Source organism: Ceratotherium simum, chromosome 2 (assembly GCF_057802395.1).
Source record: "Ceratotherium simum simum isolate JZ-2026a chromosome 2, ASM5780239v1, whole genome shotgun sequence".
NCBI lineage: Eukaryota > Metazoa > Chordata > Mammalia > Perissodactyla > Rhinocerotidae > Ceratotherium > Ceratotherium simum.
This window is the reverse complement of record NC_141901.1, coordinates 13,592,103-13,606,633: the sequence shown is the minus strand read 5'-3', so window position 1 is coordinate 13,606,633 and position 14,531 is coordinate 13,592,103. Positions and strand designations below refer to the sequence as shown.

The window sequence follows — 14,531 nt, the reverse complement described above, 5'->3', positions numbered from 1 at the left end:
ATCACTAGGCTATTACTACGAGTATGCTTTTCTGAAGAAAGCTTTGACTAGAAGTCCTGTGATTGCTTTTCCTCCATTTGATGACTGATACTGACGCTGTGTGAACTTGGTGAAATCTCTTACCCTTTCTGGTCTCGCTTTTATTACTTCCCAAATGGCAAACTTGCTAATGATGCCACTGGGTAGTGACAATAATGAGCCAAGGATGGGAGTCTCTGGGGATGACAAGCTATGCGTGCAAAGGAGTATTTTGATGTGAGAGAGGGCAGAATACAATTTAAAAACAATTACCTCATTTTAGATGCTAAGCTACTAATAAAAAAACAGCTGAGATAAAAATTAAATACAAACTGCTATGATAAAAGCTAAGAACATATCCCCTGAATAGCCTGGAAAGTACCTCTTCTGCTCTGCTCTTTCCAATGACAACGTTGACAACAACCATCTGTTAAACGCTTACTGTGTGCAGGCACCGTGCTCGGGGCTTTTCTTAGATTATACATTCATCTGTTCATCAGATGTTAATTGAGCACCTACCACATGCCGTGAACAGTACATTATCTCATTTATCCTACAACAACCTTGTGAAGATATCTATTATTATACAATCACTTAACAAGTGAGGACACTTAGCCTGAGAGGTTTAGTAACTTGTCTGAAGCCTCACAGCTGGTCAGTGGAGGCACTGGGCCTCAACTCCAATTCTGACTGCAAAGCCTGGCCTCCTAACCACTATCCTGTACCATACGCGTGAGCTTTGTGTACAGTTTAGCTTGTCACACCTTTAACAGAACGTAAGGAGTCTGGAAGAGGGAAAGGCAAAGATTTCTTGAAAACCCACTCCTCTATTTAACAGGCACTTGGGTGTTTTTCCATACAGCATTTCCTTTCATCCACATCACAGCCCTGCAGGGTACTTTTTTGACTTCATTTTAAAGATGAAGAAATGGGGGTGCATAAAGATTGTGATTTTTTTCCAAAGTCTCATGGCTGGGAAATGGTACAGTTAAAACTAAATCCAGGTTTAAATTCCTATTTCTTTTTCCCAGGGCCTTTGCTATTGCCCAAAATGATTGAGGGAAGGAAACTTTATAAGGAGACATAATAGGATTGGGACTATGTAACCTGGAAAGGAGAAGGCTGCTGAGTAGCATGATGGCTGTTTTCCCCTATTCAAGAGTTTGAACGCGAGTTTGAGGCACACATGTGTGTTATACGGCAAGAAGAGCATCTTGATGCTAAAATATTGGAGTGTGTTTCTATAAGGAGCCTAAGGCCCTACTTGGAGAACAAACACTTCCTGCCCCAGGTAAACCAAGAGAGTCACTGGACTCCTGGGTACCCTATAGAGTCTTGTGCAATAGAGGATTATCATCCAGCAGTAGAGAGCTTGACGAGCTGGGTCTGTAAATGAAAGAACTCTATGTGAGCGAGAGCCTAGACCTGAGTCTCCCTGGTGTAGACACTGCTTTACTTGCAGGGATGGAGTCTTCCCAGCTCATCAGTTATGTGTCTGAATGTCTGCTCCTGTTCAGAATGTGTCTCTCAAACATTTCCACCAAATGGCAGGGAGTGACTTCTGGGGGTGCAGGCTATGTGTATGTGAAGGCATGGGTATCTGTCCCATTGCAAGTATGACATTTCTTTAAAGTCACATGCTTCATTGCAAAAATTAATACAAATTTGAATTTTATTCCATAATAGTCAATAATTATTTGTTTTTGTTTTATTTGTACAATATTTGTTTTTGTTTAAAATTAATTTGTACAATATTTGTTTTTGTTTAAAATTAAAATACATTTTAAAATTGCTTGTACAATAAAATTAGTGCTTATCTTGTGGCATCCTGCATCGTCCCTGGGGCTACAAGCACTCCAGTGAGAAAAGAACTGGGCTACATTTTCTTGAAGTTTCTAATTCTGATATTCTTAACTTAACCCATTCTTTTTTTGCTATGTAGTCATGTGACATAGTTTCTCTGTTTTACCCAGATCTCGTGGCTCAATGGGGGCACTGAATTAAGAGTTAAGGAGGAGTTATGGATTTCACAGCAGTAAAGGATAATCAGTGAATCCCTGTCTGATGTCTTCTGCAGAAAACTTCCTAGACACTTAACAGTATTTCCAGAGAAATGATAACAATTACCATTTATCAAGCATTTACTAAATGCCAAGTACTTTGTAGGTTTTTAATCAAATTTTACCCTTATAATAACTCTGTGAGGTGGATTCTATTATTATCCCCATCTTATAGATGAAGAAAAGGAGATACAGAATACCTTGCCCAAGTTCACACAGCCAGCAGATCGTGGGGCTGAGATGCACACACAGGCAGCCTTATTCCGGGGCCGCCAAGTTGTACTGCACCTCTGGGGAGTTTACGGCCCACTGGCCTCGTGGGCTCAGAGAACACCTCGAGCATATTACAGCCCTTTATTTTGTTTAGGGGCTGTGTGAATCACCCATGCCTTTGATGTGGGGTCAGAAGTCACAGCAGCATCCATCTGCCACCCTAGTTATTCTGATTCCGGGGCATCAATAAAATGGGAGGGGTGAAGAGAGGAGAAGTTGGGGCCACCCCTGCCAGCCCAGGGCTGATAAAGAAGAAGGCAGTCATTCTTCCTGAGTGATACGCTGCTTCTCTAGCTCTTGGCAGCAGAGGGGAAAGCAGAGAGGGCACGTGTGCAGGCAGCCAGGTAGGGGACATTTAAAGGAGCCCTTTTGTCAGGGCTCGTACACAGGGTTCTGTGGCCCTGTAGGAAACCTGCATTGTGCCCAAACCTTCACTTCTAAGACTGTGTGAGTGCAGCAGTCCCAGGATTGGCACTGGTGGCTTACGGCGCCTGTGCCAGGCTAGTTGTCTCTGGCCCTCAGACCACGTTTTCCTGGCACAGTCCCTCCTGATAAATGGAACCGCTGACTGGCGCATGCTGCTCTGCATCTTGCCTGCCCCACGGCTCACCAGAAGGAAGGGATCAAATCCTTGGCACCCATCACTGGCTGAGGCCACGAGCTCCATATCTGTAAGACTGGCTCCGAGTGACAGCTTTGCCAGAGTCAAGAGACTGCTTTGCACTAAACCCTCACCCCCTTGACTCATTCTGGGAGGCAGATATGAGATGCTTGCAGACTAAAAAGAGCCTCAATGTAGCAGATGTTGTTGGAAATGCAGATGTGGACATTATCCAGTCATTCCCACTTTGACTAAGGTTTTTTTTTTCAATTGTGATTTAATGTTTTTCTTTCACTGTCCTGTTGGAGTGTGTCTCAAGTATAGGTAGAGACCTCAGTTTAATCAGGTATGCAGATAATTTGCATCTATTTCTATCTCATTTAAGTCCCACAATTCTCTGGTCAGTCCCCTTAACTCACTGCCTCAACTTTCTCTAGAAACTCCCCATCAAAGTTTAATTCTATACTTAGGATAATGAGTAGGAAAACTACTGGAAACAATCATACAGTTAGGCTGTTGCTGCTATAAATTCAAGGTCTCCATTCATTCATCAATAAAATCTTTACTGAGCTCTTGTCATACGTCAGGCCCTGTGCTGGGCACTGAGGGTAGAGCATGGAGAAAAGCACAGGTGGTCACTATCCCCACGGAGCTTCAAGTCCATCTAGGTGACCAATAACAGCTGCATTTCCAGCCCACTCGTTACTCTGAGCACATGCTCCTAGTTAAAGCCCACTTCCATTTTCCACACTGGCCAATCCAAACTTTCATAATGTTTCTCAAGGCTCTTACGAAATGCTCACCCTGATCTCTAGTCAGTAGAGCTCGGCTGTCTACTCCACAGAGAATTCTTGGTGTCCACTCCCTTTATGTACAAACTTACCTCCCTCTATGCCTGTCTTCACCTCCCTTCATTATCCCTTTCTCAGAGGAAGAGGTGCCCTTCCTCTCAGCTAGGCTTAATGTTTGCTCCTATACCCTGGCTCCCATGTGACAGCCTCTTTTGAGATTTATTCCTTCAGTAATTGTGTTTCGTTTCTGTATCTCCATATGAATCAGCATATAACTCTCTTTCATCTTGTCCACCCTAAACTAGTTCTTCAAACCTGACTGCCTCATAGTCGTCCCAGCTAGCGCCCCCTTTTCTTCACACCCAGGCTTCTAGAAAGAGTAATTTTACTTGCAATCTCCCTTTCCTTACATTCCATTCTCTGTGTAAGTGATTTCTGTATCTAATTCCTTATTCCCTTGACCTTAGTTCCATTGAAATTGTTCATGTTATGATTGTCAAACCTCCTAATTGTTGAATCTAGTCATGCAGAGAACACGTTCACTTGTTGACTTTCTCAGGATTTCTCCTAAGTTTGACATTGTTGACCAGTCTCCCATTTTTGGAGCCATCACCTCCCTTGGCTCCCAGGACACCATCTTCTCCTGGCTGTCTGCTTACCTTTCTGGCACCTTTTATTATCTTTCATAGGCTCTTATTTCTGTGTTCTGCTCTTAAATGTTGGTGCTCCTCAGAGTTCTTTCCTAGGACTTGTCTTCGAATTCTTAGCTTTTCTTAGGCAATACAACCCAAGCCTGTGGCTTCAATCACATCTCTCTCCTCAGACCTCTCTCTTGAGCTCTGGACTTGTATAGCCAACTGCTTATTGACCATCCTTACCTCAGTCCAAAGGCCCTCACAATTAGGATGTCCAAAATTGAAGTCATCATCTTCTCCACCAAACTGACTCATCCTTCAAGATTATTATCCAAAAAAAGGCAGTGTGTTCCCTTCTCTACAGCCTGAAATGGGTTGTCCTTCACTTCTCCTTCTTCTTCATTTTCTACATTCAGTAGAGTATCAATTCATGTTGATTCTATTTTGTAAACATACATATATATGTTTAATCTCTCCTCTCTCCTTCAATCTCTCTGTAGCTGCTCTAGTTGAGGCATTCATCTGTCTTGCTTGTTTTGTAGAATGACCTTGACTAGCACACCTCCCAGTTTCTAGACTTGTGCCTTCTCTTGTGCTTCCTTTCATTAGAAAAATCAATGATATATCCATTAGAATAATGATTGCATTGCATTATGATTGCATATTTGAATGTCTACTGCTCCAATAGACTGAAAGATTGTTTAGGGCAGGGATTATATGTTATCTTTGTATCCTTAATGCATGTGACAATGGTGGGCATATAGTGGCTGTTCAATAAACATTTGTTTAGCGTATGAATGATTTCCAGAATCTTCTTTCTAGAAGAGCAGAGTGAACACAGTTAGCCAATGTTGAACTCTTTGGGGAGTCACTGCCCGATTTTAGCAACTTGGGTGCATAATTATTTACTGACATTAGAACAGCACATTTGGATATAATATTGATTAAAAATAATGTTAGTTGAGGGGCTGGCCCAGTGGTGTAGTGGTTAAGTTTGCATGCTCTGTTTCAGTGGCCTGGGGTTCACAAGTTCAGATCCTGGGCATGGACCTACATACTGCTCATCAAGCCATGCTGTGGCAGCATCCCATGTACAAAGTAGAGGAAGATTGGCACAGATGTTGCCTCATGGCCAATCTCCCTCACCAAAAAAAAATTAAAATAAAAAAAAATAATGTTAGTTGATTTTGTCTTTTAAAATAATATATGTTTATTATAGAAAAGTTAGAAAATATGGACAAGCAAGAAGAGAGAAATAAAATCATCCACAATGCTATTACCCAGACTGAAATAATTACTGTTAACCTGTTGACAGAGAGCCTCTCAGTTTGTTTTCTAAATTTTTACTTTCAGTAAAGGAATGAGATCAAGTCTGAGGGATGTCTCAGCTGCTGAGCTGTCCCTTGCAAGAGAAATTAGTCATTAAATCATAGTGCTCGTGATTCACAGCAAATCTGACCTGGATCTAGGTGGGTGTTTGCATACATCAGCATTGATCTGGTGGATAGGGAGTAGCAGCATCATTAGCAGTGATGATACTTTTGTTAGATGTCAAACTAGGGTAGATACTCCTGTTTGAGGCAAGATCCTCTCGGTGGTCTGGCATTTGGAAAGGAGAGCAGGGGCTGGGAGAGAAAATTCACGTAAATTAGCAAGGGGCCAGGGCTCCAATTCCAGTGACTAGTTAGAATGCAGAACAGGAATCAGGCATGAGGACAGGACACTTAGGGAAGGGATCATGCAAAGACTGTAGCTATTCTGGCTTGACGGAGGGCGCTGCAACCAGGGCTTGGGGTGGCAAGACTGATTTTAGCCTACCTCCTGGTGGAGATGAGCTGCTAATATATTGTCAAGCTGGGTAAATTTGGTTAGAAACCAGGAGGAATTGAGCTGCCAGGTTGAAAGACTTAGTAACTGTAGATATGTGGGGCTGGGGCAGGCAGGAACAGATAAATTAATTGCAAACCTTTTGGAGTGGTGAGATCCCAAATGATCTATTTTGTTCCATGACCCATATAACTGTTGAATGTCATATGTCTATATAAAATAATTAAAGCTAATTAAAATTAATTTTGGTTAGTGAGTGTTTGAAGAGTTTCATAATAACTCTTGAGATAATTAGAGATGCTTTGGGATGTCACAAAAGGAGCATTTGGAATAACTGGGCTAGATGTTTAAACCAGAGATGTGCAATGAAGGCTAGTAACAGAATGACAATTCTGTGGTTGAAAGAACACTGAATTAGGTTCTAGGAGTTTGGGTTGGTAATCAGGATGCTGGTAAACTGGTTCTCTGAAAACAACAACAACCTTGCTTTGTAGTATTTGTGAGTTTCTGTGTAAATACTCCCACCATGGTCGACCTTAAATTACCAATGGTTTAACTACTGGCTCACACAATTCCTGAATATTTAATAATCAGCTCTTGTAAACCTGGTGCAAGATAACTTCAGCACACGAATATAATCCTGCCTGAGTTTCTAGTTAGCTTTGTGATCTTGGGTAAATCACTTTGCTTCCCTGGATCTTAGTTTTATCATCGATAAAGTGAAGTTGCTGAAATAACCTTTAAGATACTTTCTAAAGTTAACATTGCAGTAATGTAGCTGGTGTTACAAGGCAGGACTAACCTCAGGTTATAAGTCAAAAGGGTTATAGCAGACTTTCACGAATGTTAATATGACATATCGGAGCACATAATTTGATATCTGAGTCTGTGTCATAATCAACCAAGTTCTGATTCCTGTTGACAAGGTGTGTCTCCTTCTCCAGTATCTCTTCCTGGGAGGATTAAAAGTGGCAGTGTAACCATTAGTGAGACAAACTTCATGGCCTACCAGTGGGATAAGAACCCACTAGCCACAGTCAGAGAATTCTGTACTCCTGGGAGTCAGTTGAGGGGTAGAGACAAAGTCTTATAGTTTAGCTGCATTACTGTATCTGACCATGAGACCAACCGGGGTGCTCTTCCCTGGACTAGTAACAGCATGAGAGGTGAATTTGCTCCAAGCTTTTTGAGGGCAAGGACTGTGTCTTACATATTTATGTGTGTCAAATCCTGGCACATAAGAGAGACTCAGTGTTTGTTGAAAAAAAGAATATATGGGCCTTTTTAGAGCAAATTCAGAATTTCATTTATTTTTTTCCCCAGCTTTATTGAGATATAATTGACATATAACATTGTGTCATTTTAAGGTATATTAACATGATGATTTGGTGAATTTTAAATATTAATTCAAAAGTAGACATGAGCTCCTCCGTGTTTACCTTAACAATGATGAAGACATGAATTTTTCAAACATGAAAATTATTTTCTTGTTGTGAGAGAAAATTTTTCAGTGCTTTCAGTTAAACATTGGGCATTTGAATTTGCCTTCCATCTAGATAACACAATTGATACACAACCAGAACCCAATGGAGAGAAACATGAATGAGAAAAACCCAAACCAGACAAACCAGGTATTTACTAACCACCAGTGAGTATCCCTGCCTCAACTGGTGGAATTAGCTCATCTCTTTTGAAAGGAAAAGATAATATTTATAGATCATACATATTTATATATCAGGTGCCACTTTACCAATATTTAATCCTCATAATGACCCTGATAAGCTAAGAATTGTTATTCCTCTTTTAGAGAAGAAGAAACAGACTCAGAGAGGTTAAGTAATAGAGCCAGCCAGTGGTAGGGCCGTGAGTTGACACCCCAAAGGTGGTGCCCTTCTCACCAGGCCAGGCTGCCTCAGGGATCTCTGGATTTCCTCTCCCTTGTGTCTCTGTTCCTTCTTTGCTGTGGAGGTTTGGATCCTTTCTTATGAGAGTGAACCTGGCTCACCCCACAGCCAGGCAAACAGAAACACCAGCCTCTGACATGTTCTGAGCAAATATGTCAAGTCATGTCTGTTCCAGACTGAGGTAGCTGGGCTGTACTTTGCCCTAGTGAATCAGCTCCATGGAGGCTGGGCAGTTGCAAAGGTAACTGACAGGCTGTAGATTTGAGGGCCAGGTAAGTCTTGGTAGAAGTGGCACCCGGACGTTGACAGTGTCCAAGAGGAGAGGAGACACTCTTGGGCCAGGTTCTGGAGCTGTGCTGAAGGAAGGTGGAAAGCCGTCAGAGCAGGTGTGTGAGAGTGCCAGCTCCCTTTTTTCCTTTCTTTTAGCTGTGCTTGCTGTGCTGTCAGATTAGGAAAGGCAGTATTACCCTTACTGGGACCAGGGAAAGTCATTTACATGAATGCACAAGTGTGACTTGTCACTGTAGATGCAATTCCTTCATTTTGAGAACCTTCGGTGTTTTTCTCTTGGTGTCTTTAATTATAACCTGAGGTCTAACCTACTGGAGTTGCTATATCTTGGCAACAAAATGATGTGATTTCGGTGGAGAGACTGGATATTGTGCCTTTGCAGTTGGGGAAGGCTGGCTGGTGAAAATATCCAGGGACAAGGTGAAAGAGGCTTTCTTCTTGTTAAGCTTCCTTGTGTCCAAATTATATTGAGTTCCATGGGCCTTCAGGGAAGATCTACGTACCCTTTCACTGTGTCTGGGGCATATGGCCTTTGCTGGGATTTCCTGGAAAGGCTTTCATTGCACCTGGCTTTTTCAAGGAAGTGGCTGACATGGAAGGAAGCTGTAAGCTCCCTGAGCCGTGATTGATCTTCAGGTGGAAGTCCCTTCTGCGCCTTGCTCTTCTGGTATGTTCTGCTTACAGCTCTTGGCTCATAGCTGTGGACCTTGGCTCCGTGGCATTCCAGCAGTGTGACGTTTTGATTTCAACACACACCCTTTGACCTTTTGTTCTGACAAGAATTTTTACTTTAGTCTGGGAGTTTCAGGAGCCAGAGCAAGTTAACTGGATTCCCTCAGAATCTGGCAACCTAAAACAGTTCCCAGGGGAGAAAAAATGGGGGGTCTGACGGAGCTAACGTATGTTCCTGACACAAGCGAATCCCTGAACAGGAGTAAGGTCTGGTGTGCTTTCCCTTTGGAGGCAGCTGGAGGCAGGTGCTTCTCTGTGATATGGGCAGAGGAGCTTGGAAGGCAATCCGTCCTCTGGAGTTATTTCCCATTTTGGAGAATAAGTGGGGAAAATTAGTTTGATATGGGGAGACTTCCAGGTTTTAAAATCTCCAGCCAGGAAGATTACTGAGACACGGTTCTCTAGTTTCTCACGTAAGCAATCCCAAACCTGCGTCTCGGCTCCCCTGGAGGAGGGGCAGGCGAGGCCATATTATAGGGCTTAGTTCTTCTAAGAGGTTTATTTAAGGATTCAGAAAAGATGCCTCTGAGGTCAGTTTAAGTTTGTTTTTATTTAAAATGTCTTCAGCCACTCACACTACCCTAATCTTTATCTCTGATAACACTACTGTTTATTGAATGATTACTGTATACCAGGCAGTATGTTTGGCACTTTTTATATGTTATCTGTAACTCTGACAGTAACCCTGCAAGGTAATCATTATGGTCCCCATTTTATGGGTAAGGAGATTGAGGCTTGAAAAAATTAATTTGCTAGTAAGTGGCGGAGTTAGGATCTGAACTCTAGTTTTTGAAGGATTTGAACCTCCCCAAGGCCCTCTCTATTTCTCTGATAGCGTAGAGCCTCCATAGTAAGTGTTGAATGAATATTTGCTGGTGGAATAAATTTATTTAATTGGAATGCTTTGATAGTGTTTTGGAGCTTCATCTATTGCTGTTCTCTGTCTCCCATGCGTCCCACACCCGTTATTGCTCCAAATATACTTTAAAATTTTTTAAGCAACATCAACATAATTGTCTAGCTTGTTATTTCTTTCATGTATCTGCTTGAGATTTTTTCCAGATATCTCTGTATCAGTGCCAGTGTGGTTTGTTTTAGATAGAAGATTTTGAGGATCATAGGTGCTCTTTCCACAAAACCTAATCAACCATCATGTTTGGATATAGGCCTAAAATGATGATAATTTTCTTTTTGTCTTTTTGTTTTGTCTATAGGAAGATAAAATAACTACACAACTGATTCAAAACACAAGAGAAACTCAGACAGTCAGGGATGGAACCTTGGGTTCCCCAGCGACTGCCTCAGCCAGAGGGGAGACCCACAGGATCGTCAAAGGATCCAGACCGAGGGCTTTGGAGAGACGGACATCATCGGCCTGTTCCTCACTCTTGGCGCAGTGGAGAGAGGTTCTACCAATGGCAAGACATCCGAGGGAGCCCCCAGCCACACCAGAACCCCAGGGCAGACCACCAGCGGCCTCATTGCGTGTCCAGGCCTGGGGAATGGCATCAGCCTGTGTCTGGGGTTGACTATTATGAAGGTTATTATCCCGGTCAGCTGTATTCAAGGTATGGTTTTAGAGCTTGGAATTGACCCAGCTCTCCTAAATGCTTATGAACTGATTGTTCTTTTCCTTCTTCCTTTTCCTTTTATTTCTCGAGCTCTCTTTCTTTTTTATCCTTCTCCACACTGCTACCTTGACTTAGCTAAACACTTTCCCCTCCCAAATTGGATTTTGGTGACTGACGATAGTACTTCCCTCTTCTTTTTCCCCTAGCGGAGCTTCTTAAAGAAGCCATCATAATGTGATTGGGTGTTGGGGGCTGGCGAGAGGGTAGAAAGAATGGGGAAATTCAAAATGGCAAGTGAAACCCTCTCACTCCGGGAGTGCAAAAGGCAATGTTTGTGGACTACGGAAAAGCCTTTCCTAGGGATCCCTATACAGAGTTCTTACTGTCTTTGGATGACTCTGACCCAGGGGTAGCATGACACCACTGGCACCAAGAAGAGTCCTGGTGCCTAGAACAGTACCTAGAGTGATAGGCAAACAGAAAAGCATGCGTGGAATGAATGAGTGGAAATTAAAAAAAAAAGTCAACCTCAGAGAAAACAGATATCAGCTTGCAGGCTCCAAGTTCAGAATGAAGAGGTCTCAGTGAGGATATTCTGGGAGAATCTGAAATTCCTGCTCCTGCTTCTAATTGATAGCACTGGACTTAATATTTTATGGACTGTTGCAAGCCATCTATGTTCTACTTAAGCTTTTCCAGGTGGGGTGATACTTAACCTGCCTACAGATTTAGGGTTGAAATTATGACAATTACTGTAAAGAATTTTGCTCCTATGAAATACCAAAGAATTATTAGTTGACAAAAATACTAACAACATGATGTTCCTTTCACTAATCTCTCTGTATTGTTAAGTTCTCGAAGGAAGATATGTTAAGGACAGAGGCAATGAAAGCAATCAGATTTAAGGTAGTCCAACTTAACTTTTTCAACTCATTTCCATCTGCAATAGGCATGGGAGTTACAATGGCATATTGGGTATTTACACAGTCATCTCAGGAAAGGGTTTTCTAAGATAACATCTTGTTAGATGTGTGTATTTGAGGAGTAAGGGAGATCATGGGGAAGGAGAATGACATACTTTATGGTTTTGCTATAAAAATCCCAGCCTTGTTTTGAAACAAAGGTTCTAATTCTGCTCTGATTCTGGATTTTCTGTTTATAGGATCTAGAATTAACTGTGGCTTTAAAGCAGATTCTTCACGGGGTTCATAATTCTGTCCTCTGAAGTTGTTGGCTTTGACTGGCCTTCTTTGTGATATTTTAGGCCAGGCCTTGAGGATCCATATCAGAGCTATCACTCTCCAACCCTAAGGGAAGAATATGCTTATGGAGGTTATTATCACCATGGATACCCACAGCAGCTACAGGAAGAAAGAGGTATGGAATAATCTCCAAGAAGCCTTGGGGATGGTGCAGCTGGTCTGATAGACAGGGCAGAGGCCAGAGGAGCCACACTCAGAGCCTCCCCTTGGGCATCCTGCTCGGTTGTTGTAGAGCCCCGGCCCCCACCTGCTTCTGTCTTGGCCAGATGAGGCCACAGCAAAGACATTGCTGCTAGATGTCTTGAGGAGAAGAGAGAGGAAGGAGTCACTTTTCTTTGTACATGTAGATGATAGTACTGAAACTATCATTATGTTACTAGTATTATGGATAGTTTGTACTTCATCCACATTTTTTCTTCTACGCCTTATTATAGCCAAGATTATAGTCTCTGACCGAGTAACAGTGAAGTCAGTTCTTAACCATGAAGTCATCAAGTGTGTGGCTAGGCTGTAATGAGTCTGACCATCATTTACCCTGAGGGTGGCAGATATCCACCAATAGAAATTTATACCCTATACTAATGGTAAGGCTTTAGGTATGTGCTAATGGCAGCTTCTGACCTGCTAGCAAAGAGAAATCTGTTTCAACAGTGAAAACACAATTATACACACACACATACACCCCACATACCCACATGATCCCCATCATTGTACAATTGTACAAAGCCATGCTAATTGGTTCAGAGAGGACTGTGGGGCATCTTATGGACTTTCATTGGTAGCTCTCACTTGTCAATTTTATTCAATTTGGCAAACGTGTTTTTACACCAATAACTTAGCCTCACAGCTTGCTAGTGTCTTTCTGCACTTTTAGGAAGAGGAAGTGACCTGTCTTTATTTTGTTTTCTCTGAGGGTGCAGTGCCAAGGCAAAGGAGTCCTTATATCTGGCGTGAAGATTATCGAGATCAAAAATACCTCAGTGAACATGATCGTGAAAACCAGAATAGTCCGTTTGGAACAAATAGTGAGAGCCAGTTCCAGTAAGTGTGAAAGGAGAGGCCAGTTCAACATGACTCAGCCAAACTCAGACTATGTTAGGCAAATCTTATGGCATCTGGTGCTTGTCCCTCATCTCTGGATGCCTGGCTGCTTTTGTCCTGGCCACGGAGATGTGGGATAGCCCAGGATGGCCCGGGCCAGCTATTAACATGGACCCTGGGAGGAGAGATTCTTAACTCTGAGAGGCAGTTCCCACACCTGAGCTAGTCTGAGTCCTGGGAGGTTACCTGAGCTCCATCCTAAAGGACAGCCTGAATTTTATGTTGGCCTCAGAACAGATATGGACTTGCAAACGTTCTCATGATTGGGTCCTGCCTGGGGCTGGGGTGTTCTCCTCTGCCCACTCTTGTGCCCCGAGAGTGGGATAGCTCCTAGGATAAGGCGAGCAGGGAAATGCCTTTTGTGCAAGTACCTGTCCTAGGGCCCGCGGACCCGGTGCCTTTACCCCGCCTGGAACTCACCTACTCAACTCCTCTGATTTAAGCCATTCCAGGATGTCAGGCTGCAGAGACCAACCCTTCTCCACAGGGTTTGGGGCCACTTCTAGTAACTGTACTACGGAACCCGGAGCTCCTGTTTTTTTGGTGTTAATAGATTGAGGAGGTGAATAGGAGGACAATGCTTTTCCTGTGGCACATGGGCTGACCTGACACCTGCCCGCACAGCAGCACAGCCTCTAGCAGAGAGCAGCTCAGGACCCCCTCTCATCTGCTCCTGTCACTTTGCTGCAGATTTCAGAGTCGGAACCCTTATGAAGACAGCCCTGCTTCTAACTCTGGACGGGAGAGGCCTGGGGACCTATTTCCAGAGAGTCCACGAGCTGGGGCACAGAAGAATAAGGTAACCTGAAGTGACCTGGGGGCTGGTGGCCTGTGAGGGGGCATCACATCTGACATCATTGGCAGTGGCAGGGCAGGGCCCTTGGGGGTGGGGGGGTCTCCTGTGCCAGCAGTCTGAAGGGGTCCCATTCCTCCTCTCTTGGCAGAGCCTCCACACCCACCTCCTCCTTTCCTTGCCTTCTTGTTTCCAAACTGTGGGTCTGGGGCCCTGATCTGGCTCTTTTGCATTTATGTCAAACTGGCTGGATCAGGAAATGTCACCCAAGTCACTCTGTGGTACTGGGAAAGAGAAGAGGCTGCCACCGGCACCTCAGTGGACTAGCAATTTGGTTTACCCAGGAAGTTGCTAGAATCTTTTAATTCAGGTCTGAACAGTGAGCTTGAAACCTTTCTTGACTTTTCCATCTCTTCTAAAATCTTACCATGTATACCAGCTGGGCCTTAATTTGTAGCTCCTAACTTTTTAAAAATAAACTTTTATTTTGGAATAATTTTAGATTTACAGAAAAGTTGCAAAGATACTATAGAAATGAGCTCTTAATTGTTGACAGTCTTGTATTAATTTTGTTTCCCTGATTGGATTTGAGAACAGTCTCTTCTGTATACCTAATGCTGAACAGGGCAGGGCACATATCATGATGACTAAGAGTGACAACAACACAATAAC

The 14,531-nt window shown here is 43.1% G+C and overlaps 1 protein-coding gene across 1 annotated transcript in view; it reads left to right on the top strand.

The window, feature by feature from the left end:
- The first annotated feature begins 10,368 nt into the window (after nucleotides 1-10,368).
- SEC16B (SEC16 homolog B, endoplasmic reticulum export factor) overlaps nucleotides 10,369-14,531 on the top strand; it is a 34,974-nt gene continuing 30,811 nt past the window's right edge. The window contains exons 1-4 of the mRNA XM_004425005.3: nucleotides 10,369-10,700; nucleotides 11,968-12,080; nucleotides 12,886-13,006; nucleotides 13,757-13,865. Coding sequence (XP_004425062.1) covers nucleotides 10,405-10,700; nucleotides 11,968-12,080; nucleotides 12,886-13,006; nucleotides 13,757-13,865 — 639 coding nt within the window. The 5' untranslated portion in view covers nucleotides 10,369-10,404. The remainder of the gene's footprint in view (nucleotides 10,701-11,967; nucleotides 12,081-12,885; nucleotides 13,007-13,756; nucleotides 13,866-14,531) is intronic.